General features: G+C 42.5%; 1 protein-coding gene across 1 annotated transcript in view; it reads right to left on the bottom strand.

Moving 5' to 3' along the window:
- Window positions 1-26774, bottom strand: part of cpne4a (copine IVa) — a gene marked incomplete at both ends in the record, with an annotated part of 71335 nt that overhangs the window by 16121 nt on the left and 28440 nt on the right. The window contains 9 exons of the mRNA XM_080857447.1: window positions 329-462; window positions 1786-1845; window positions 3321-3407; window positions 8603-8701; window positions 14822-14911; window positions 15003-15086; window positions 16881-16955; window positions 17876-17947; window positions 21871-22050. Coding sequence (XP_080713573.1) covers window positions 329-462; window positions 1786-1845; window positions 3321-3407; window positions 8603-8701; window positions 14822-14911; window positions 15003-15086; window positions 16881-16955; window positions 17876-17947; window positions 21871-22050 — 881 coding nt within the window. The remainder of the gene's footprint in view (window positions 1-328; window positions 463-1785; window positions 1846-3320; window positions 3408-8602; window positions 8702-14821; window positions 14912-15002; window positions 15087-16880; window positions 16956-17875; window positions 17948-21870; window positions 22051-26774) is intronic.

Below are 26774 nucleotides of genomic sequence, written 5' to 3'. Positions count from 1 at the left end.
TTTCATTTTTTCAGCTGACTCTTTTACAGTCTCTTTCTGTATCTTTCTGTATCTGTATTTACTGTATCTTTGTGAAAACAGTCCTTTAAAGAAGTCACTTGTCATCTAAATTTCACACTTTTGGCAACCCTAGGAAACAAGTACCTTTGTGATAATGCCTTTACTGTGGTCTCCCCTTTGGAACATAATTAAGAATCCTTCAATGTGACTTCCATTCATTAGTTAAAAGTCTGTGTATTTCTCTTCAGTCACAGACACCAGCAAGAAAATGTTTTTACTACAACTAGCTCATTCTAGGGTTTGGAGAGAGAAGGGTCTTGCCTCTCACCTGTCATAGTCCTGGCATATCTCTCCCACAGCTACTAGCGCTTTGAGATACTCGTTAGGCTGGTAAGGGTGTATGTAGTGCAGCGAGCAGCTGTTCTTGGGGTCCCCGTTAGAAGCAGTGAAATCAATAGCAACCTGGAAAAACAGGTGATAATCAAAAAGAGGGTTGGACAGTTATATATTTAATATCTGCACCTACTCTCACTCTTTTAACAGTCAGAGTTGCTACACTGAGCACTGTGTGTGGTTTGCATCTAACTTCAAAATAAAATCTATTAACGGACCAGTCAATTTATTTGCATGAGTTCATATTAATTAACTGTAGAACGATATTTAATTAGCACAACTTTAATTAGTTAATACAATGGGTTCTAAGCAGACTGTGCTATAGTGCATCAAAAGGGAAAGGCTGGAGTTTATACTCATCTATATGGTTATATATGTAGATTATGTACTCATTTTTTTTTTTTACTGCAAAACCATCACAAGCATCACAATGTATCACATGTATCCATGTAACCATGTCTCACAAAAAAAATTCTCAAGAGGAAGAACACATGCGCTCATTTTTAACTCCAACATTCATTGCTTTCGACGGGTGTGTGATAGATATGCCATCAAAAACATTAACATGCACACATACAATGACAAACATTTTGGAACAATATCATGAGATAACATATAAAATTGGTAAAGTTTTCATTCAGTGGCCCTAAACCAGCCTGAATAGTAGAAGTGAGGTGATTACATTTGGCTTGTAAAAGACCGGTTTGAAGTCATGAAAGATAAAGTTATTCAAATACAGAGCAATACCAACTGAGACTGGACTAACAGAGATGATATGTCTTGGGGTGTCCCACTTTCATCTTTTCTTTCCAAGTTCAGCTTTTGCCCCATTAAAGAGGCCATGCTGACTTCACACCAAGAGAGTGTGCCACACTGCTGATTTGGTAAACATTCAAAAGTAAGATACAAAGTAAAATGCAGTACTAAGAGGGAAGGGAGGACATGTGCGTGCTGGTCACTGGCTGTGCCCCAGAGGACCAGTGAGTCGTGCCAGTAATCAGCTAGCCAGCTCCTTACTTAAATCCTATATGGGCTTCAGATTTCAGTCCACCTGAGGCACAGCTCTCATTGCCTCAGGTCCTGTCACAGTGTCTAATTTGGATATTCTACCCTCTGTAATTTGCATGGATAACAATGCCCAATTCATAGTTGTTGTGTACGTTGTTCTTAATTAGTCTAGCAATGTGTCAAAGGTTCCTCCAATTAGGGGACAGGTCTAACGAGCTGGTAAAACATTCGGTAATTACACCTGAAGTCTACACTGCAGAGGGGAGTTAGCTTCCTTCAGTTCATCTCTTTAATATTGTGTCTAATTTGACCATTAAGGCCACCATTAACCACATGAATAAAGACTGATTGATTTAAAACATTTTCATGAGTGTTCATACTCACTGTAAACTGGATCTGGCAACCACCCATGATGTAATCCAGGAAGGAATGCATCTTTATAATCTGGAAATATAAAGTTACTTTAAACCCACAATAACTCCACACTCGCTATTACACATACAGAATAGGGTGACCAGGGGTCCCGCTCTTCGTTGTACCCTAAGCACAGCATTTGGGCCCGGTGTCCCACATCCAGCAGATTAAGGAAATGTCCAGCATTTACATTGATCATTTGGTTTTCAATTGATTGTCAGGAATTTAAAAACGCATGGGTTTGTTTATTCACCCACCCGGCACATCAGTGGCTTATGCCGTATGCTGTTTCTACTCGATTTAATACCGCTACATCAAAAGCGGCAGCCTGGCTCATACAAGTGCAACACAACCAAGCTTTTCTAAAAGCCTGGCTTTCATCCAGTGACTGAGAAGAGAGCAGTGAAGGCAGTCATCAAGAGGCTGTGACAGCCGTCAATCAAACATTACAGACATGGGCCCAGTAAACTCTTCAGCTACATAAAAAAAAAAACGTACACAAACTTTTCAGAAAAGGTAAAAGATACCAGGCACCATCATGATCACATTTTTGCAAGGACAGTTGACTTTTATGGGGCTGTAAAGGCCAATGCATGTTGGATGTCTATCAACAAACACATGTTCCTTTGCAAAATGAGTGTGCCTTTGAGATTACAAACAGCACTGCTCTCATCATATCTTTCATTCAGCAAACGCTATAGCCTGTATCTTTTATGGACTAACTGGTGTGCTGTGGAATCTACTAGAGGACAAAGCATTGGTGTTTACGAGACTGAAAGACAGAATACAAATGTTTCTTATGCCATTAGACAGACATTATATCAAAGTTAGGTTACCTCTGGGTAACATGTCCCTCATGTCCAATGCTAAACCTCCTATCCTTGCAGCAGAGGAATGCTAATGTTATTCAAACATTAATTTGCCATCAGGATGCCTGGTGCTGCCCTTGCCAGCTAAATGAAAGAACACCAGCTGCACCTGCCTCCTGATCTTTTTTTCACAGCAAATGTACTGTATGCACTGCATCAGTAAGCAGCATTCAGTCGTGACAGTATATATATGAGGATAGTCTGAGGAAAAACAGCATGCTCCATGAATATGATGCACTAGTTATGCTAGATAGTTTCAGTGTTTAAAAAATCACACTGAAAGATTGTCATAATTGTTGTACATCCATATTCAACAGCAAGGCCACGGATGTGATTTAGACGCCTTTTTTTAGAGGTTTATACTTTGATATTTTCTTTAAAGGACACTGTGCTGAGGTCAAGTATATATTCCTTCTGGGACCAAAGCAAGATATAGAGCTATGTAGGAGGTCCTCGGGAGGAAAGCAAACTGTCAAATAGATATGGATAAATGGATGCAGGCTTCACTCCTGAACTGTGCTACCCCAGTGTACACTAGAACTGCAACATATGAAACGGAGACTAAAGTCATCTCTTCAAATACAAAGTACATTTGGGTAGGTGGTAGACATTTAACTGACATGCATCATACATTACCTTGCACTGATTGCAAATAACAATTCCAGAGTTCTTGTAATTCTTCTTTTTGACTTGATATTTTGGATTAATACATTCCCATTGCACCTATCATAGGGAGATAAAGAGAGAGAAAGAGAGAAATAGAGAGAGAAGGAGGGAGGGAGAGGGAGAGAGAGCGTTCATGAGACTGCACTTGCATCCTAAATGGTATAATGACTTCATTTGAATAGCTGGCTGTGTCAGAGTCTCCGCTCCTGTGGAGAGAATGGGCTGAGGTACCAGGCTCATCTCTAAACAAAAGAGCACAAAACAACAATACCCTCTGCGACAATGAGAACGGATGAGGGTGCCCTGGCGCTTGCTAAAAAATAATTAGCAAAACTTGGCTGTGATTGCCTCGTCAATTGAGATACAGCCTCCATGTCTTTTGTTACCTTCCACAAAAAGACACATTTAATGGCTGTGCTGCTTTACATATATAGTCCAAATTAAGAAGACATATAAGATTATAAAAATATAAAATTATTTAGTCCAAAAGTAATCATCTTTTTTTATATATTTATATATTATAAAAGTACTCTAGAAAGACCCTCTGTAAGGTTTTTTCGATAACATTTTATCTTAAGGGGTGTGCAGAACCGTGATAACCTTGACATGAACCTTGACTTGTCATTTGGTCAATTATGTCATTTCAATACAAAGTTAACATTGTTTAGGATGTGTTTGCTATGACAACTTCACACTAACTAAGACAACATAACCTTAAACATGCAGGAGTTGTGTGAGAGGTTGAAAACATTCAGGGCTTACCCCGCAAACAGGGAACGTCCCCAGGACGTTAACAGGACATTCGCAACGTCCCCAATCATCCCCAATTGGTCCCCGCCACAACGTTCGCTAGAGGACCTTACCAGAACGTTTTTGACGTTTGTAGCAAGTCTATGTTTGGTCCTTCTGTGACGTTCGCATGAGTCTTAAATCGGACTTTTAGGGAACGTTCTAATTTGGTCTCTCAGCACACGTCCCCAGGACGTTCTTCAAAAACGTCCCCGTTACCTTTACCTGTGGTCTTCTGCGCGACGTTCGCATGAGCCTTAAAACGGACTTTCAGGGAACGTTCTGATTTGGTCTTTCAGCACACGTCCCCAGGACGTCCTTCAAAAACGTCCCTGTTACCTTTACCTGTGGTCCTCTGCGTGACGTTCGCATGAGCCTTAAATCGGACTTTTAGGGAACATTCTGATTTGGTCTCTCAGCACACGTCCCCAGGACGTCCTTCAAAAACGTCCCCGTAACCTTTACCTGTGGTCCTCAGCGGGACGTTCGCATTCGGTCCTTCAAAAACGTCCCCTTGACGTCCTCTGATGGTCCTCTCTGAACCAGAGGTTCCGCTAGAGAACATTTTTCATTTGCCGAACATTTTAATGATAAGCCGGCCAAATATCTATTTCTGCTTCTAAATTAGCCTATTGAAGAAAACTGACGGTCTGCGTAGCTTAAATAATAACATAATCAGGTAGTTTAGAATGCAACATGTTTATTTTTCTAAGTTTACGATGGGAAAAAAAACATTAATGTCTGGTGCGCGTCAATAAGTGGCCTTTAATCGCAACCTGCTGTGGCGTTAAATTGAGCGCCGCAACATGGTCATTGCTCTGATTATGTTCAATGAGAGCAGAGATTCTAAAATTATTCGACCCTCTTGTGAATCCTTTGCGTCGCCTTTTCGCAGTGCTAACAGAACATTTTACTGTGACTATCAATTACCTCGCACCTTAGCCAAGAGAACTTGTCACTCCATAACGACATAAACGCCCAACATTTCGGCTTTTTCTCTGGTGATGCTGTTCGAACATCTAGGGCTTCAGGTATTCAGTGTTTGGAAAGTTCACTTTCTACATGAACTAGTTCAGTTCATAGTTCATAATTCAAAATTTTTAACCAAGTTCACAGCTCCAAAAAATGAACTTGTTCAGTTTGTTTTGTCAATAAGCTAATAATGTTTTGTCACAGTTTGAGACAGCAACAGAAAGCTGAAGCCCTGGATGCTTGCCTTCATGCAATTTTTTGCTTAATCCCATTCCCTTAAACCTTTAATGAAATGGTCAAGCATGTTGGTAGAGTCAGTGAGACAGTGAAATCAAGAGACACCCTGAGAGTCTGCGTTGTGTTTCTGACGTGTGGTTGGTGGGGTGTTGTGTTTCTAACGTGTGGTTGGTTGGTGGGGTGTTGTGTTTCTGACGTGTGGTTGGTGGGGAGTTGAGTTTCTGACGTGTGGTTGGTGGGGTGTTGTGTTTCTAACGTGTGGTTGGTGGGGTGGGGTGTTGTGTTTCTGACGTGTGGTTGGTGGGGTGTTGTGTTTCTGACGTGTGGTTGGTGGGGTGTTGTGTTTCTGACGTATGGTTGGTTGGTGGGGTGTTGTGTTTCTGACGTGTGGTTGGTGGGGTGTTGTGTTTCTGACGTGTGGTTGGTTGGTGGGGTGTTGTGTTTCTGACGTGTGGTTGGTGGGGTGTTGTGTCTCTGACGTTTGGTTGGTGGGGTGTTGTGTTCGGTTTCTGACGTGTGGTTGGTTGGGTGGGGTGTTTCTGACGTGTGGTTGGTGGGGTGTTGTGTTTCTGACGTGTGGTTGGTGGGGTGTTTTGTTTCTGACGTGTGGTTGGTGGGGTGTTGTGTTTCTGACGTGTGGTTGGTGGGGTGTTGTGTTTCTGACGTGTGGTTGGTTGGGTGGGGTGTTGTGTTTCTGACGTGTGGTTGGTTGGTGGGGTGTTGAGTTTCTGACGTGTATAACTCAATACCTTCTGCTGTAGACCACAGGGGCTGCCGACTCCAATACCTTACAGAGTAGTGAAAGTGAAGAAACTTGTTCCGCAGCGAATTTAAATAATATGAAACTGAGAATAACTATTAAATAAAGTTTTAATTATTTTTATTTTTTTTAAGATTCACTACAGGATGATTAACGTATGATTTACTGCGTGACAATAAATTACTAACTGAAATATAAAACTAAAGCTTCATCCTGCTCTATTTCCACTGTAGGCTCCACGATCCACCAGTATACAGCTCTACTAACTACTCAACATTATAGACAATATTTTAGCGCTCAACATTCCAAGCCACACTGAATTGTAGTTTAACATATTAATAAACATAGATTAACAGATTATTTGGATGGCTGGATGGCTTTGGTTGTGATATTTTAAAATAAAGGTCGGCATTACCACTGCCTAACTTACAGGGTAGTATCTTTATCGTTTGATGGTTAAGTTATGTTGTCTTGGTTCATGTCAACAATACCAGCTTTGCATTAATAATGTCATAATCACCAGAATGACACTTAATGACAACAGTCATAAATGTTCATAAAAAATGTTAATGACAGGTGTCATGTCATGGTTATGACAGTGTCATGTCAGTCAAGCATTCAAATGAAGTGTTTCTCTTTTTTACTCATCCAGCTCAACTGATTTAAAGCCTGGTATTTTACATTCACATTATCATTCCGACACATTATCATTAATCCAAGATCACGTTAGCAGCCCATAAAGTCTTATGGGCTTAAAAGCCATGAAAGAACCAATTAGGGACAGTGCCATCTTTTAATGCCCCTACTGCCTCTAACTCTTCCACAGTGGGCTCATGCAGCATTCTGTCACACAATTACTCTCTGTGCCGTTAAAGTCTGTGTGGTAATGGGAGACATCTGCTCCACCACGCAGATGGGTTGAAATATTTTGGCCAAACACACAAAGGCATCTGGTTAATGTAGGCAGTTACACCTGCTTGCATTGTGCCTCCAATTTCCATAGATTTTGTCCTACATATAAAAGTTGGCCTGGTTAAGACCTATTCAATTGGTCTAATTAACCACAATTAACTTTCATCATAGCTGTAGCATTGATTAGTCAGTCTCTTAATTAAGCTTGATACCAACTACAGAGTCTTTGAGAAGAGCGCAGATTCGATAGACCTGCTGTGTGAGATTAGAACTGTCTGGCTGTCATCACATTTACCAGTCCTGGCAGGGCCTGAGATGAGACGTCTACACTACAGTCACAGTGGGCCTCTGTGTGCCTGCGACTGAACATCAGCTGAATGAAAAGGGGAAAAGTTGGAGGGAGCTGATTGCTGAAGTGATTCATAGGCTCTCCGGAGTCCCAGAGGAGTAGTGACAGTCATGGCCATTTTCAACATGCTGCTGCAGTCTGGATTATAATGGCGGCTCATTAGAGAATGACTTTTACCCAAGAGCTAAGATTTACGGGAGATGATAAGAGAGGGAGGGAGAGGATTCATGCCCACCAGTTATTTCTACCATTTCATTGAGGTCCACTTGAGATGAACTACATCCTTTGACACCCACACACACACACACACACACACACACACACACACACACTCACGAGCACCCACACACACGCCCGCACACACACATGCGTGCTCACACACACATATGCACGCACACACACACAAATGCTGTAAAGGCATAAAGGCTGGTATGCCTTTACTTTCCTTTGCTTAGCACAAAAGCGTCCATCTTCTTTGATCTCTCCTGTTGAATTTCAGAGCAGGTTCAATCTACCGTGAGAATATCAGTTTTCTGTTTTAATTAGCCATTTTCTCCCTTCCCTACCAAACTCACGAAACAGCCTCAGATGGCTCTTTGAGCCACGCAGACAAAAAAGAGGACGCATGGCATGGCAAGACAGAGAAAGTGCTATGCGGTGGTGTATTTTCCCCCAGAGTTAAGAGATGCAGCCACACGGTTCTGTTGCCTTGTTATGAACGAGCCTCGTCTCTCCGTCTCAGCAAGCTGTGACTTTTTACCAGCAATTTCCACTAAATGAATATCCATCAGCCTGTCTCTACACCCCTTTGCTGGGATCACAGAGCCCCTCTTTGTTTGTCTTTGCTTACAGGACAGAGGTGGCAGGCACCAACTTTTGTGATTATTAAGACTGCTAGCAACTTTGGCTTTGAGATCTTACTCAGAAAAAAGGTTGAGTACAGCACCTTCTCCAGCCTTCTTCTTACTATCTCAGTGTTCAAGTGAATATACAGAAATGTTTCAGCATAACTAGCAACATTTACAGGGCTAGTTTGGGTTGTAAAAGCATTAGCATGACATGGACAACCCTTTATCAGAGTAAGGATGGTTATACTGTTTACTTGTCTACTTGTATACTTGTTAACTTGGCTGGATTGTTTTTCACAACAAAGTGCATTGGTACATTTTGAGAACTGTGAATAAAATCAAGAATGGGCAAAATTGTTGTTTGTCTTGTTTGTATAGACTTTACCTGTCTCCCGTCCATTGCTCCCCGCATCTCTTTAAACTTGGCTTCAAACTCTCCAATGAAGTCATGCTTTCCATTGGAGTCCCAGTCCCACACTTTGCACTGTGTGAGGAGACACGAGCAGATGCTTTAGCATTACATTTGTATTATTTAAACAGACAAAAAAACTAACTCAAAGAAACAATTGAATGCAGTAAAAACTGAGTCTCTTTATCACTCTTTATGATATGAACAAATATAATACATACAAACCCGATGTGTTGACTGGTAATAGGGTTTAAAGAATGTCAACTGCTTAAAAGAAACCATTTCAGGAGACATTGATCATTAAATGGCCAAATTGGAATACATAAAGTTTCACTCTAAAAACCTCAACTGGGGCTTTTCGCCCCTTTGCCCTAAAGAAATCCCTGCTTATTTTCCTCAATACACACAGCAGCAACACACAACAAAGACGCAATGTTTCAGCATTCTTGAAGAATGATGAAAAGGGCAGTTAGTGAGAATATCTGCTTAACTTGTTCCTCAGAGCTTAAATGTTACTCCAGTGGCACCGGCAGCGCAAACAGATTGTGAGCACTGAAAGCTAGTGTTAAGTTCTGTTCCACTCTATCCATATCGATTTGGAGGATGTTTCTGTCATCCATTCATAACTAATAAAGGTCACTCAAAATAGTAACAAATATTAAGAGTTTATTAGCTTACTTATCTCAGCACCGGCAGAGCATCAGTATCTGTGGCAAGCTCAAAATGTTTCAATAACGCAGGAAACAAACTGTAGTTCTTAAAGATTTATCAGGGGTAAAATTCCCATAAGTGTATTTCCCCTTAGCTTACATAACACATAGAATGGGAATTATTGAAACAAATAAGAATACCAATCAACAACACAATAGGATACACAAACAATGGATAAGAACACACAACTCAACAACCAGCCTCCCTGTAAACAGAGAAAACACTCGGCGAAAGGGAAAGGGAGCTGGCTCATCATGCCATGGCAAAATAAATTAGTCAGTAATGGACATTATGGAAGTACAGTGGCATGCAAAAGTTTGGACACCCCGGGTCAAAATTGCTTTTACTGTGAATAGTGAAGTGAGCAGAAGACTAATTAAACTATAAAAACTTTTTAAGATACCTGTCTTATTTTTGTTTTGTACAATTTTAGAGTGAAGAAAAAAGGTATGATGCATCATGCAAAGGTTTGGGCATCCCAACATATTTGAGCTCCCAGATAACCTTTAGCAAAGGCCAAGACTTGTAGCTTGTTGTAGCTACCTGACTCCTCAAACTTTGTCCCAACAATCAGCAGCCATGGGCTCCTCTTAGCCGCTTCCTAGCATTCTGGAAATAAATCATTGATGCCCTCAAGGCAGGGGAAGGCTATGACAAGATACCAACACATTTCCAGGAAGCTTTTCCAATTAAGGTGAATTCATTTAGATACCAGCACATTCTTGAAGTAAGCATTACACTCTGATGTGTGTCCGTAGAAAAGCTGAAGATGAAGAAAAGATCCTACAACAGGATAAAGATCTTGAACCCCCCCCCCCCCCCCCCTTTTGCGAAGAAGATAATTTGAAGAATAGAAAGACTCTAGGGTAATCTTTTACTTGCTTAGCTAATCAGAGTAACACATTCTGATCAGGGGTGCTTAAACTTTTGCATACCACTGTAATTAAAGTATAATGGTGAAATGAAAAAGTAGTGACATGACAGAATGACAGTGATTGTCAGCTGCTGCTGTCCATCTAGGTCAGACCTGATAAGTATGTATATATTTCACTATGTAGAAGAACACTCTGAACTGTTCACCATAAGATAATCTATTTTTTGCTTGGTAAAGCATAAGTAAAAGTAAGTAGTAAATAAACTATTTAGTGCATACAAAAAAAGATTTGAAATGACACTAAAGCACCATTTTGTAATGTGTCAGTTGGCTCTGCCAGGAAACCTACGCACTCAAGAAGAAAACAAACCTATCAATCATTTATTCATTCACTGAATACTAAAATGATCTCATGGACAATGTGACATCTATACTTAAAATAAAACATAGTGCTTAAAACAAACAAACAAACCTAGTTTTTATCACAGTGTGCAATAACAGGCTTCAAGATCAGCCAGGAGGAAGAAGACACAGCATGTGTCAATATTACAGTTCATGGGAGACGAGGACAAGCAATGCAACAACCTAGCTCAGCCACTTAGAAGAACTAGGGAATAGGAGGGGGAAAGATACCTGGGGCTCAGTTGGTTGACTGTCTCACGGAACAGAAAGATATAGGGGGAGTGTGAGAGAGAGAGAGAGAGAGAGAGAGAGAGAGAGAGAGAGAGAGTAATGGCGTGCAACAGAGAGAAAGTGGCAGAGGAAAAGCATGCGAGGTGTGTGAGAAATTAATTTGGCCAATAAATCAAGGAAATTGGTAGGAAATTGTTCAGTGTTTAACCAGCTGTTCCTGTTGACATTCCACATTTACTCTCTCTGTCTGTTAAACTGAGCACTCCAGACTCAGTCCATCCACAGGTGCAACAGAATCCTGAGCCAAAACACATTCGTAATATCCATTTAATCTCTCCCCCTATCTAATGTCCCGAAAGACCTTAAATATTGTGTAACCTTTTCAAATGACTGTTCATGTATATTTATTGATACTCTCTTTTGAAATGCACATAGCGAATCCTCTCATTCTTCCCAGAGTAATCATTCATCTGTACTGAAAACATATACGTATGCAAGACCCTGAATACCTAATTCCATCATAATATCCCTTCTCTTTTCATCATTACATCCCTTTTCTTCTCTTCAGACTCTCCACTGCAAGGTGTTGCTGATCCCCTTAAAAAGCCTCCTGGTGCTCATTCCCACCCAATTGATTGGACCAATATTCTTCTCCACACTACCTACAATACATCACACACTTCCTCAGATCCCCTTAAGAAGTCCCCTGCTTCCTGCTACCCATTTCCACCAAACTATTGTTAATGGCACTATGTAAATTAATAAAACTGAATTGACCTGGAAGCTGAGAGGAGTGGAGATTAAAAAGCCTAAATAAAATCGACTTTCCAAATGTGTTGCTCTGTTTCGCTCTGAAGCCCCCCTTCCCCAGTCTCATTCTTCAGACATGAAAGCTTATTAAGAGACATTAGCGAACTCTTATTCAAACATGATAAATGCAACAATTAAGTGACCTTGATGTTTAATGATGGTACAAAAAGAATTGCCATCTTCAATCTATATAAACAAAGGGAATGGAAATTAGGCCTGTGCCTTCCTTCCAAGGCTTTCAAAAAATCTTTGCACAATGGTTTTACATACTACTACTGTTTTATCTACCAGTTAAGATTTAAAAAGGAAAAAGGGGGAGCACTCCATCAGATCTGGGCCAAGACGGTATGTTAACTCGACCACGAGTGTGGCCGTCAGGATATCAGAGGGAAATCTGACATATTGCTGCCATCTCTCAGACAGAGAACACCCTCCGTTTCCCATACAACCTGTCCCACTTTACTCCCTTTAAGAAACCCATGAATAATGCAGAACCAAGAGGGCGTCAGCGGAACCTCCAATGGAGGATTCTATCTGGCCATTCAGCCTGAGTGGCCTAGAATAGCCAGAAATGGAGAAATGGAGCTGGCGATCCCTCAATGGTCTTTCAGTATTAAATTGCTCTAGTCCACTCCGCAGGTTTCCCTTGTCGAGGTCAACAGCAGTGAAGTACAGACCGGGCCAATTAGCACCTACAGGGATTCGGGGAACTTGAGGATGCACCTGTCAGGGTTTTTATCTGAGACCATTACCCCTCGCTCGTTAACCAGTCACTTCTGCCAGCACTAAGAGCACCAGGCCAAAACCATGATACTCATTAAGGGGGCAAAAACAAAGATTTTAATCAGAGCTGCTATCCAACCCGTGGCAAGGAAACAACACCATTAGTACCTCTTCAAGCCAAGATGTCCAACAGAATAGAATAAGCTGAAATTCTTAAAATCTCAATTGGGGGATCGCAAAGTAATTTGTGCTCAATAAACACAACTGACATTTTAGTGGTGTTATTTAAGACGTTATTTAAGACAGAAATAACACTCGCTCTAATAATAAATCTCTCTACAGATTCTTCAGAGGTAGCCAGCACAGAATAAAAGTGTCTGCCCACTGATCAGACACTCTACAGGTGACATAAGAGCAGGTAGTGGAGCAAAGGCATTACCACCAGTCATTTTCTGTATTGGTGAACACAAATCACTATGCCAGAGGGCCCACTGTGTGGCCTGTCACTTCTCAGGTCTTTCAATCAAACCGTCCAGTTGGCAAGCCATACAAAGGAGGAAGACACACTGTACTACATGCAGTGAAGCTCCTGCACAGACAGGTTTATTACGCATCGCCTCAGATGAGAGGAAGAAACGGGGAGTTAGAAGTGATAAAATTAGTGAAATTATTCCAATAGGTCCACCATCTGTCTTCTAATAGTCTATTCGTTTTCATTGCTCTAGTCAAAAGTCAAGTGTGTTACAATAACACTTGAAGACTTCCTTGGCCCAATAAAGTTGGCATCATCAGTCTCGCTCAGATCTGCTGTTTGGCTCATTTAATTGCTCCTGCAGTACCCTTCTGAGGACCTCTTAGAACCTTCCAGCCAATGACAATGAGCAAGGTACCACAGTACCCTATAATAGGATGATAATGATTATGCCACATGGAGTTGGTGTGGGCCAGATGAGAGGAGTAGACCTCCATGCGCTCTTACCTGTATAACAGCCTTCCTATTCATATTTAAAGGGGTCACGTATGGAGAGCACTGAGAGAAGCTGAAAGGGAGTGGCTGCCACACAGAGAGAGCGGTGGAGGAAAAGGATTGTTATACTATCTGTCCTGCAGTAGTATTTGTTTTTTATTCTGCTATGCTGAGCTTCCTGTACTCCAGAGAGAGTTCGTTTTATCAGGGTTTTTTTTGTTTGATAATTGCTCTGTCCGTCAGGTCATCTTAAAAGTAATCATAATCCAGAAAAATGTGAATAAAATTATGGACACAGTGAATGACACATTTGCTAGCAAAGGGATTAAAGATGGAAATAAACAATGATCATATGCTTGTTAGAGTCTGTCTTTATTATCTTTCCTGTCAGCCAGTAGTGGGGAGCCAACCCCAGTGAGTGCTCCCCTCCACAGAGACCCAATGCTGTCTGGATCTGATTGAAGCCCAATGTGGTAATCTCCTCCTCCTCGCCCCGCTGCCTCTGCAACAACCCCATGATAACCCCCACAGTCTGAGAATGCTACCGAGAGAGACATCCACACCACGGGAAACACCCAAGTCCCCCATCACCGCTGTCACAGCCCGGTCAGCACTGATTCTGCCCGACGGCATGGCGCGAGTCTCAGCCGGAGACACAGAGCTGGCGTCACAACCCAACAGGAGGGAGGCCCTGCTCTAAGGCTCACGCTCCCATGTGTGTTAGCAGAGGGGAATGACAGAGCAGCGGGGCTCCCCATGTTCCTGATTCAGTGATTCTCACAGGAACCTCACACGAGGGGGGCAGGACTGCAAAACCCAGCGAGGCATTCGTCAATGAACATGCTGTGTGTATGTCACTGTGACGTGACAGTGACAGTGAGAGCGGATGCACAGCCCTGTCATGACCATACAGGAGGCCTGTCAGGGGAGAGGAGATAACGCTCACATGTGATTATCATTATCAGAGCGAGATAACATTAATAACCTCTAGGCTCTGTCTGATACCCGCGGAATTGATAAATACACTAATATACCCTTAGGAGTTTCCCGGAGAAACATTTTCAGGTGCACATTTGTTATCTGCATCGCCTGCTAAGAGAATTAGGATGTGGGGATGGAATGCCCTTGCAATGTGATCGATGCTTTACGTAAAACACCATAGCCACACACACTGACTTGCTACAGGAGAAGAAGGAGCAGCATACCTAACAACAAAACAGACCGACTCCAAGTGTAGGTCACTGATGAAACCCCCAAGAGACTTCTGCTGAGCTCATAGTTTTAATCATAGTCCTCTTCACCAGCAAATGAAATCTATACACCCTCCCAAGGCAGACACAGATGCTTGTGTGATCGAATACAGTTCTCAGAGCCCAGTCAAGCTCACATCAAAATGATAAACCATGGTATTTTAAGTGCAGAGGTTCCTGGTAGACATTATAAGTGCAGTGGTTTCATAGTAGTGCGGTTCTCTTACCGTCAGTGTTCGGGTATGATCGCCGCTACATAAAGAGTTCAGGGAAACTTTGAAAGTTTTCCAGAGAGGGTTGAGGTTGTTCATGACTGTCTGTAAATGTAAACAGAATATGTTTATGTTAAGGACAGCTACTGTGTTTGGTTAAGGTTGTTTTGGAGTCACTTTCCACGTGTGGACTTACCTCAGTTCTGTGAACTAGTTGTTCGGTGGAGTCATCATTCACTCGGAAAATCTCCAAAAACGGATCTGATTTGCTGAAAAAGTCCTGTAGAGAGGCAAACGAATCAAATGAATAAACAGCTCACTCTGTCAGCGATCAATGGACAAAGTATTTTCTTTCAAGTGTCAGAGGGTTTGGCAAATGATTTATAAAATGTGAGAAACAGAAAGAGGAAACTCTCAGCACTATCGAAAGCATTTCATGTACCTGAACGAGAACAGAAACAAGACAGAAATTTCTATAACACATAAATGGATAGATTTATTGTCCTTATTATTCGAGCTGCATGCACATTGTGCACTAAATAGTTCATTATTGCACACTTAGAGCACTCTGTGTGCTATCTACAGTAAGTGCATCATAATAAAACCGCACTTCCTCTCATCCTGCCTCCCTGCCCGCAGAGCGCATGTACATGTCTCTTAGTCCTGTTGCATAATTCAGATTGCTGTTGTATGAGGCCATGGGAATCCAGGCTTATCGCTCAAATCATCCTCCTCTGTGTGCAGCAGAGCTGTCAGGCATCAGTCTCTGCTCTAGAAACCGCTATGTACTCTGAGATCAATGGTCCTATTTAGCCTGAGCCCTTCCTAATAAGACCAAGTGACCAGTGACTCGTGGTTCTCCTAGTTCTCCCAGTCATAGTCTTCACTCAACTGGATGTGTGGGTTGGAAGAAAAGATTTGACAGGTTTTGAAGATGAAAGGGAAAACTATACGTGCCTCATCCACAATAAAACATTAATCCTTTAGCTTCTACAACAGCAGAGACTTTTGCTCTGAACTTTCAATGTCTGCATGAAGGAACTCTGCTGTCTGACGCTTTTCATCCCCTTCAGAACGTTTCTTCAGTACAAAACAACAAACCAAAATTAGATGAAACTCCCACTTCTCATTGATCTTGGGTTCTGTCAGAATCCTCCTTTACAATCTAATTTAATTAAATAAGCCCTAATTAGAAAGGCATAGGGGCTCGGGGTCACACAGACGGATTAGGATCAGCTAGGGAAGAAAAGTGCTTTCAGATGTTGATTTAACATCGTGTGCCATCGCCACCTCCCTTCCTACTGGCTCACTAATGCAGCCTGGAGAGCTCACAGTCTGAAAGAGAGAGAGAGAGAGAGAGAGAGAGAGAGAGAGAGAGAGAGAGAGAGATAGAGAGAGATGGGCAGAGAAAAGGGCTTTTTGGAGGGATCATTTGTTGCGCTACTATTAATACCACTTATTAATCTCAGACTCTGGTAATTACTCCACTGATGGGAGATGATGGGATTTCCCATTCCAAGTGTGCGAGGCATCGGTCTAACTATTCAGCTCTGCCCTGCCAGGGGACTGGTGCCATCTCTAATCGGGCAGGCTTGGAGAGAAAAGCACTGGAGTAGATGTGTCTGGAGTCTCTGGACGGATCAGTGGATATCTGCAGCTGCTTTTCAAGGATATCACTTTTTTTTAGAAAGACTCCTTAGCCTAATGTTGCTATGTGTGAATCTAAGACTCCTTAGCTTAATGTTGCTATGTGTTAATCTAAGATTCCTTAGCTTAATGTTGCTATGTGTGAATCTAAGACTCCTTAGCTTAATGTTGCTTTGACTGAATATTAGACTGCTTAGCTTAATGTTGCTATGTGTGAATCTAAGATTCCTTAGCTTAATGTTGCTCTGTGTTAATCTAAGACTCCTTAGCTTAATGTTGCTATGCGTGAATCTAAGATTCCTTAGCTTAATGTTGCTCTGTGTTAATCTAAGACTCCTTAGCTTAATGTTGCTATTTGTGAATATAAGTTAGTGTGGCTAACAGAGGAAGTGAAGATGTTGTCATGACGGGTGACAGTGACACCGACCTTATCGTCAAGTTTTCTGGCACTAAAGGTGAGCTCCACGTAGTCGTCATTCCCAGACAACTCCTCCGCATTGACCTAGAGATAAAAGATGATAAGGAGCCCAGTCAGAGAGGATGGCCAACACATCAGCTTATCTGTCAGGTGTAAATGTAAAGATGCACCGAGCAAAAAGCATGTGATAAACGGCACTGAGACCGAGTGTATTAACTGCGTCTATTTATTTCTGCTTCTGGAGCTGTGGGAAACAACAACTCTGAATGGATGAAAGAAACTCTGAATGGATGAAACCTCCCTGACAAACACTTAAAACTGTTAAATGTAACGATGTGTGTTTTTACGGCAGGTGCGCCGAAACAAGGTGATAAGGGAATGAACTTCTGTTATGGATTTCTCTCCATAAAGGCTGTGAGGGCCTCTAATGCAGCTGGCTGCCTGGCTCACTGCTGTTTGGACTTTTAAGCGTGGAGGCCATGGATTGATTCCTTTAGTGGAGGCACCTTATGGTGAACAATGCTCTTCAGCTGGGGCAGAGGAAGTGCTGTGGAGTACTGCTGACAGGGTGGCTATGAGTTGTTGGATTCTGACTGGTTTGAGTAGTGAACCTGTTGTTGTGTCAAACTTGTCTATGCAAGCTGGCTATGTGTATTGAGTCGTGCTATGCCTAGATATTTCTTTATTTTTTTTGTTCAGCAGTTGTCAGGGCTATGGAGGCATGACGATAATGCTTTCTGATGTCACGTCCAAGGCCTCACACCTGATTCAGCTGCCTATGTCGAATACAACTGTAATTTGTTCTTAAGCACAATGTATTCATTAAAAAGGGATGCACAGAATTTTTAACTCCTTGATAATCAGCACTTGTTTAAATTGATGCAAGTTTTGACAGAGCAAACAGCAACACCACACTTTATAAAATAGTAAAGATTAAGAAAGAAAAAGAGAAAGAGAGAACTAAACTAAATAAGAGGGACTGAGACTGCGAGGAGGACACTCACCGTAATGCAGGATTTTCCCACTGTGTTCCCCTGTCTGAGGAGGGCTTTGGACAGTTTTCTCTGGGACACAATCTGTTTGGAGAAAGATAAGGACTGAGGAAGCTGCTGCGTCTCGACTCTGATGGCTCTTTCTGAAACTGTGTTGATAGTAGAAATGTGTGTGTGTGTGTGTGTGTGTGTGTGTGTGTGTGTGTGTGTGTGTGTGTGTGTGTGTGTGTGTGTGTGGGTGTGTGTGTGTGTGTGGGTGTGTGTGTGTGTGTGTGTGAGGGTGTGAGTGTGTGTGTGTGTGTGTGTGTGTGTGTGTGTGTGTGGGTGGGTGGAGGGGTTGTGGAGGTGTATTAGTGACAGGAACAGGGAGGAGGGGTGTTATATACGAGTAAAACCCCACAGACTCACTGAGTCACTGGGACTTGGTGCGCAGCTTTCCTGTTGCAGCAGATGAAAGGGTGAGGACTTGGTTCAAGGAGGATTTTTGGGTACCCACTGACAATCTCTCCCAGTTGAACATAAACTTGTATAGCGCTGCTTTTTGCGTTCCACAGACGAAATATGTGATCAAAGCGAGAAGGCAAGATGGAAAAATCGAACGTTGCCGGTGGAAGCCTTTGATTTAGTGGCAAAGCTCTGCCAACAAGCTTGCATGTCGTGAAGCTATTTAACACATAAAGATGCTGAAACCTGACTTGAATGATTGTTTATTTTTGCAGCTAAACATTTGACTGACAGCTCAATATTAAGTGAAAAGCTTCAATTTCCCTGGCACTATTATACCATTGGCATTAGCATAAAAACCTGTCACATTACCCCATAGCTGAGCCACCGTGCCAGAAATCAAAGAGTCTATCTACTTCATATGGTAGGATCTCCCATTCATTTATTCAAATCAAATAGTTTGAGAAATTTGGAGCAAGATAGCTTGCTGGATGACAGATGGGGAGGAGAGATGGGAAGAAGAGATGAGATAGTGAGAGAGAGGGAGAGGGAGAGAAAGAGAGAGAGAGAGAGAGAACAATTTTGGAAAGATAATCAAACAAAACTACTGCCATTTATAATACATCAGCTGAAATGCTCAGAGGAACTCCTGGGTATTCAATCAAGGGTTGGGTATGGCAGGTCTGCTTGGGTCTAAGATTTTAAAGCAGGCAAAGTAAAGTCTGACAGAGTCAATAAACTGGATAAAAACAGCTCTCTTCACCAAAGGTCTCATTACTCAAAACTGCCATTTAGAGACTCAGGGCCTGATTTACTAACAGGATTGCCCCCATTTCTGGCGTAAAAAAGCGGTCGTAAACATAAAACAGTATTTACTAAGGGGGCGCATTTGAGTAGAGTCGCATATTAACGCTTTGAGGGTGTGTACCTGCCACGTGGGTGGTAACATAGGCGTGAAGCGCACTTTAATGGGAGGAGTGCGCCTAATGATGTATTGCGTGGTATTTACTAAACTGCCTGGCAAGCGCACATCTCCGATTTGCGCGCTAATTCTCCGCCTCATAAAAGCACGTCTTAACCAGGAAGCGCATTTCCATTGAGTCTGAAAACGTTGATATGGCGATGCCGTGATTCTAAAGCGCGTCCTCACCGCGTCCTAATGGCGGACGCACCAGACTTTCCATGTACTTTTAAACGTCAACGGAGAAGTTGACCAGTACCAAGACTTTGCTTATGGACCCTCACTCATGTACATGTAAACTGATTTATCTTGGCGGGCGTGTGTGCAAGCAAAGAGATGTATATCTTTCATTGACACCCCATGCCAAACAATTCACTACACACGCAGTTTTCCGTTGTTCAGCATTTACGGTTTATTGCATAATTATTATTCACTCACGTCACTGTCATCCCGTTGTCTATACATGAATAATAATAATGATATTAGACAGCTTACTTACTAGGCTTGTGCTCCAAATGCACTGGTATGAGTTCTGGCCTCCATGTATTTCTTTTCCGGTATTAGGAAGTGCGTTCCCGTCCTGGGACATATTTATGGTTAAGGCAGGGGTGCGTGGACTGTAGTTTCGCCTTCGCGAAATCAATTAACGGTATGATAAGGTTTCCAGTGTTGCCTGTACCTTATGACTATTGTGAACAGTATTGTGAATGTTTGATTGCATACTAATTATTGGCGGTTCCGTTTTAACTCTGTTTAATGTGCATTTCGTATCACGCCTGAATTATCCCCTGTGTTCTTAGCTGATGGTGGTATGAGCCAATTGTGTGTATGTCAGCTACCTGATAAAAGGGTGTGGGAGTTAGTTGTGGGGAGCTTGGGAGGTGAGAACGTCTTGTATAGAGTTGATGTTGAGATAGTTTATGCTCTGCTCTAGAGATCTCAGAACGTGAGTTTGTTTTCCGTGAACTGCCTCAGTTTAGTGCCCAACGGTACTACATTGTACTTTTGACTGTACATATACAGTTTGTCTGTATCTAATTGTTTCAATTTATATCAGTCTTTTTTTTGTTTATAATTTTTCTCACTGGATTATTCAATTGTTGCTGGAGTAATAAATTCACAAAACGAGAGCCTTGTCTGCCTGCTGCCTTTTGTGCCTTCACTAAAAGACTGCCGACACGGATACCCTTTGACAGGCAGCAGTGATAAGAGCAAGGCAAAGAAAGAAGACAGAGACAGCGCACATAAATATTTCAACTCGTATAACACATTTTCAGTTAAATGAACCACAAATCATTAGACGGTACAGGTTAACCAGCCACGCAATACTTCAATTACTGAACCAGATCAGAGACGACATCTAACCCTCCAACCGGAGATCACATTCCATTCAATCAGTTGGTAAACTCTGGACAACATTGCAAATATTGGCATTGGATCGTTTCAAACAGTTATAGCATCAGCAGTTGGTATATCTCAGCCTTCACTCAGCCAAATATTCACACAGGTACTCGACGCATTGCTACCGCGCACTGGTCAATACATTTCCCCACTGCCACAGCTGAAATTAGAGACATCAAACAGGACTTTTTTTGAAATTGCAAACTTTCCGAACGTAATATGAACCATTGATTGCACCCACGTCCATATATATTGTAGTGAACCCATGTCCCTTGTAGAAATTATTAATCTCGCCACATGTACACAGCTATATTGTTATAATAGACAGTTTATGCATTAATGCCACCAATAGCATATTCTTTATAATCGTGTTCTTTTAAACATCTCGCTGTAGGTGATGGCGGGCAGAACAACAATATAGCAGCGCACACATTGAATTAGGTTCAGTGATTGAGCGAACGTGAACCAATATATCTATCTCCACTTCGCTGAAGCTTCATTTTCTCTTCCTAAATAAATACCACGGAAAATGCGCAAAAACACCGTGCGTTAATGTGCGAACGCAGTTTAAGCAGCAGTCGCAATGTTAGTAAATCAGGCCCTATATAGGGCGGAGTAAACACAGTTTGCCCAGCGCAGATCTGGTTTGATAAATACCAAGGAAAATGCGCAAAAACACTGTGCGTTAATGTGCGAACGCAGATTAAGCAGCGGTCGCATGTTAGTAAATCAGGCCCTCAGTGTTCAGAGGTGATTCATTTCATAAAAAAATTCAACTTTAATGCTTTAGTAAATATAAAGCATGCCTCAAGCCCAACAATTAAGCAAGGCCAGATTAGCATTAGAGAGAAAATGAAGGAACATTAATGGAACGTCTTGTGCTACCGTGGCTAATAGCCCAGCTGGTGTGTCTTTAGCATGGGGTGCATAAAGCAGCGCTCATTGACTGTGCTAATTTCATTTGGAGCTCTTTATAGTGATTTTACCCTTCACTGAACATGTACAAATAATTACATTGTGCTGTAGGTAGCCGTATGTAATGTAAACAAATAATATGGCTTGCAGCAGTTGAAAAACGTTTAGCCATCAGCCAGTGGTGATCTGCTGATTCATCGTATCTCAATGACTTCATTAGTCATGGTGGAGATAAATGCTCTAGATAGAACATGAGAGGGGGCGTGAGGGGTGTTAGGAGAACTACCTGGCCGAGAGTGCACTCCATCGCTCCAAGGAAGTCAGCCTCCTTCATCCCATTGTGGTTACTGCTGATGTCGTACAGCTCATAGCGAAGCCGCTGCACCTCCTCAAAGTAGTAGTCCAAGGTGAAGACCTTGGAGAAGGTGGGATGGATGCAGCTGCGGATAACTTCAGTTCTGTCCACCTGCAAAAAGGACAGAAAGAGCCCTCTTTATGGAATAAAGGAGGTATTTTCTGCATCAGAGAGAATGTGTTTCTCGCTCTCTCCGGCTGTCTGTGCGTTTGTGTTGAGAGATAGAGATCGAGAGACAGACAAAGATTGAGAGAGAGAGAGAGAGAAATACTGCCAAATTTGTCAGAGATAAAGAAGGATGAAAGAAGAAAACAGACTGACAAACAAAAAGCTCACAGAGAACTGATTAATAGCCATTTGTATTCATAAACGTTGGGGTTGAAAAAGAATATTTTATACTGAGCTTGTGAAACGATCAAACCATTCTTATGGTCTGCTGTATAGTTCTGGAATGACAATAGTCTCTGTCTCAACCAGGCACTATTAATGTTTTATATTCTTTCTTTGCTCCACTTATAGTGCATGAAGCAACACGCATGCACACATGCCCCCCACCCCTCCCCCACACACACAAACACAAACACACACACACACAAACTCTTACCGTCGACATATGAAAGAATAACGCTTCAATATTTAATCTCACTATCATTCCTCTCTAGGAAACCACAAGCAGGGTTTGCTACAGAGCGATATCAGCAGGAAGTGACTAAGAGGATGACAGTTTCAGGCATTTGAGGGGATGAGCTTGACACCGAACCCCTGCAATAACCCAACTTGAAATTGAGTGGAGAGAGGAGGGCAAGAGGTCGTTGGCCAGTAATGCTCTTACTCTGTCCTGACCATAAGAACAGGAGTGATGAGTGTACGTTATGGCTTTACAGTGAGTAATATGATACGGAGTCTGGCTCACTGGCCCTGAGAGGCCATAGGGCTGTACGCCTTTCCTACTTTCCCAATGCATAAAAAAAGATTCAGATTATAAAGTATTAATGGCACGCTAGACTGGATCTCAGAGTATATCTTTGGTGTTGTTTCTTTTTTTTGGTGATTTGTCTTCTTCAGGGAGTAAATCTGATGTACTAGAAAATGCACCAGCAATTTATAATGGAAATAATGTACAAGAGAGTGTTCCTGTCATATCCATAAACTGCAGCTTCATCTCTTTCTTGCTTCCGATACTAAAAGCTGTTGGAATGATGGGCACTTTAAGCCCGCCCTCTTCAAACTAAACCCCAGTTGTTGTGATGCTGTTCATTTTGGGCATAGCTTTAACTCTCTGGGCATAGCTTTAACTCCCCCCCCCCCCCCCCCCTTACACACATGCACACAAACACACACACACACACACACACTCACACACTATCTCACTCTATCTACTGGCAACACACCATGTCTCACCTTCACTGTAACATATGTTTGGTTGTCATATGCAGTCCTCTATTTCTCTCACACACTTATACAGAGTCTCCCTCCCTCTTTGCCTTCCTGTCTGCCTATCTTATTCTCCCTCTCTCCCTCTCATTCTCTCTCACACTCCTTCTCTTTCTTCCCCTCCTCTTTCTAGTGAGTTCATCACACCCAGCAGATGGTCCTTCATTACCTCAGAGAGGAATTCAAAATCTTTTATCTTCACTCTTGTTCCAGAACAGAGCACTAAATTGAGCAAAACAAGAGGAAGGGTCTAGCACTCGAACCCATCTGCCTCCTCTTCACATTCTCCCTTTAGTCTGATTGTGCTTGACAAAAAAAACACAGAGAAAACATTCTAATAGAAGGTTAAGCCATCTCTAACCGCCCTCAGTTGTGCTTTTGGGATTCATTCTGGGCATTTGCACAGCTCCTCCAGATGTTAGGGTTTGATAACTGTGCCTGTCTTTAACCAACTGGGGTTCTGTTATGAGAGTTTGCTTTGAAATTCACCTGGTGTGGGGATCAAAGCCGTGGGCAGGGCCTCAAAACAGCTGTTGCTTTTCGACAGATTGGCAAGGAGGGTCTGAGGCAAAACCCATATCCAAGAGGAATACAAGCAGGAATCATTCTGCAACTACAAGATTAACAATATTAAATCCATTAAGGTCCCCTGATCCCTGTTCTCATATCATGGCTTGTGGCTCACAATCAAAATGCCTTGTTATCCTATCAAACAAGTCTCACTATTCACAGGACAGAGGGGAGGGATTAAGAACAGGATGTGAGAAGAGGAGAGAGGAATGGAGAGGTGAGATTGGGGCACTGGACTAGCGGATAAAGGACCTGAGAGGAAAGAAAAAAGGGAGAAAAAATAAGCTGAGAAAATCTGAGATGTAATGAAGGGGAGAGATGCTGAGAGGAGAGGACTGGAAGAACAGAACAGAGAGAAGAGGAGGAGGTGGGGTAGAGCTGAGCAGGACAGGGTCGTAGAGGGAAGGGAAGAGAAGACCAGGGAAAAAAAGAGGGACCAAAAGAGGAGAGCAGAGAGGAGGATGAAAGAGGAGATGAGAGTTTAAGAATACAAGAAGACAAACGTGATTAAAATGTAAGAGAGGACAGAGGAGGAGAAGGGAACAAGGCCGATGGAGATCCCGTCCCTCTGTCATCCCGTTTGCATCCTGTGCTTCACATGCTTAAGGACGGGTGGCTATAAATAAGCAAGTGTATAATTGAAAGGCAGCTCTCACACCTCTGCCTCCACAGTGAGTTGGCACCACAGCACTCTCGGGCGAACAGTGAGAACGGCATGGCCTGTATTTTTAGATGGAAAGCTGAAAAATAACGAGGGATGATAAAAGAGATGAAACTTGAGGCAAGGAGTTGGGGAGGAAAGAGAGAGAGAGGGGACGGTGGAGGAGGTCCATATCAGAGGTCCACTGAAACCCTTCATTCAAGTCCCAACTGCCTTTGGAGAGATGAGAGAGCAAAAGAAATACAGGCTACTCTTGACCCTGGAGCAGAGATTGCCCTTTATTTAAATAAAAAAAGCCATGTTGCTTCTGCTCATTCTATCATTTTCTTTCTCTCTGTCATTCTTTCTTTCTAATTTTGTCATTTATCATTCCCTTTCTTTCTTTCTTTTCTTCTTTCTTTCACACCCAGATGTGTAGTAACATGCCCCATGAAATAGCCCAGCAATTCCCTTGATACATGTATTTCAAGTGCCAGCATGTTGTACTAAATGCAGTTAAAATGAATTACTGCCACAAAGACACAATAAGAAGGACGGACACACACACACACACACACACACACACACACACACACACACACACACACACACACACACACACACACACACACACACACACACACACACACACACACACACACACACACACACACACACACACACACACACACACACACACACACACACACACACACACACCCTCCTGTATTCGAGGGTTTGGGTTCGATACCAGGGTGGGACTGTGTACGTTTCTATAAAATTCCATGGCGTGCAGCACATGACAAATCTACCACCTTTGCATATTTTGCCAAAATGTTGTTATGTTCACGAATGACGCCAAACCATCAGGTCCTGCAGAATTCACAGGGGAGACTCTGATTTCACGATGTTAGCCACAGGCATCAGCCTATCAATGAAACAACCGCCTGCTGCATGTTCTCAACAAGCTGTGACTTGATTAGCTTGCTATGCACACCTTTCCAGTGACCAGCCAAACACAGATAAACCTTATGATAATAAACTTACCTTAATACGATCCACTGAGAGTTAAAGTCCACCATTTCAGTAAGGCGTGGTCCCCAAAATTGTGACAGTGACACTTAGAATCTCTGTTAGAGCATTTTAAAACCACATAATGAGAGGAAGATGTAATGTTTCTGGTATTCCTTGGCACACCATGCATTTTAAATGGATGGCTAATGCACTGGAACTAAGGTGATTGCTTAGCCTAACCTTACACACAAACTTTCATTTCCGTGTATCAATTTTATTTACAGGTGATTAAGCACTTTGTTTGAGAAGCTTTTATTCACTGCAGTGAGATTCTATTTCCAGTTGTGAAAAGTGGTGGGGACAAAGTTGGTGATTGCAGAACATGTCCCCAGCATAAATGACGCCTATGCACACACCCACACACACCCACCCACACACACCCAAACACCCATCCACCCGCACACGCACACGCACACACACACGCACACACACACTCCCAAGCATGAATCTCTCTCCCCTTCTCACATTTCAGGATCCAGGCCACTAGATAGTGCACTGACCACTTAATGATCCTCAAAGATGAGGAATGTTGTATGGGGGGAAATTAATAATCACGTAAGACTTCATCAGGGACAGAGACAAAGTAGATTGTCAACCACTACAGATTACATGGTTGCCCTCATTCCTGTGAAAATGCAATCTATGGACAATGAATCATTTATGATCCGACCAATAGCTATTTCTAACCAAGTGTAGGTCTGTGATCAGACCAGTACATGTGTTCACATGTGTATTCAGAACAAGCCTGTATGGATTTGTGTGAACATGCATGCTTTGTTCATGTATTACAGTAATGGAGCCTAGAGGAGCTCAGTGTGTGCTGCTGTCTAAATCACCTCCACATTCACCACAGAACTGCAGCTCTTCCTCTCTTGTTCTGTCCATCCTTCCTTTTATCTTTTTCTCCCTCTCTTTATGTCTCCCTCCGCTCTGATCTCAACGTGAACCTCGCGACCGAGCTGTGGCGCACAGCAGCCCGTACAAACAGAGGTAATTACCCCCGTTAGCTGTGTTTTCCCCCTCACTCCCTACCTTCCCTCTCCTCCCTCGGCTCCCTCGCTCCGGATGGGGAAGAGAGCGTCTCGGCTGGGTCTGATTGTGTAATCAGGCTCATTAC

The sequence above is a fragment of the Sprattus sprattus genome (assembly GCF_963457725.1).
Source record: "Sprattus sprattus genome assembly, chromosome: 19".
Taxonomy (NCBI): Eukaryota; Metazoa; Chordata; class Actinopteri; order Clupeiformes; family Clupeidae; genus Sprattus; species Sprattus sprattus.
This window is presented reverse-complemented; position numbering and strand designations above follow the sequence as displayed.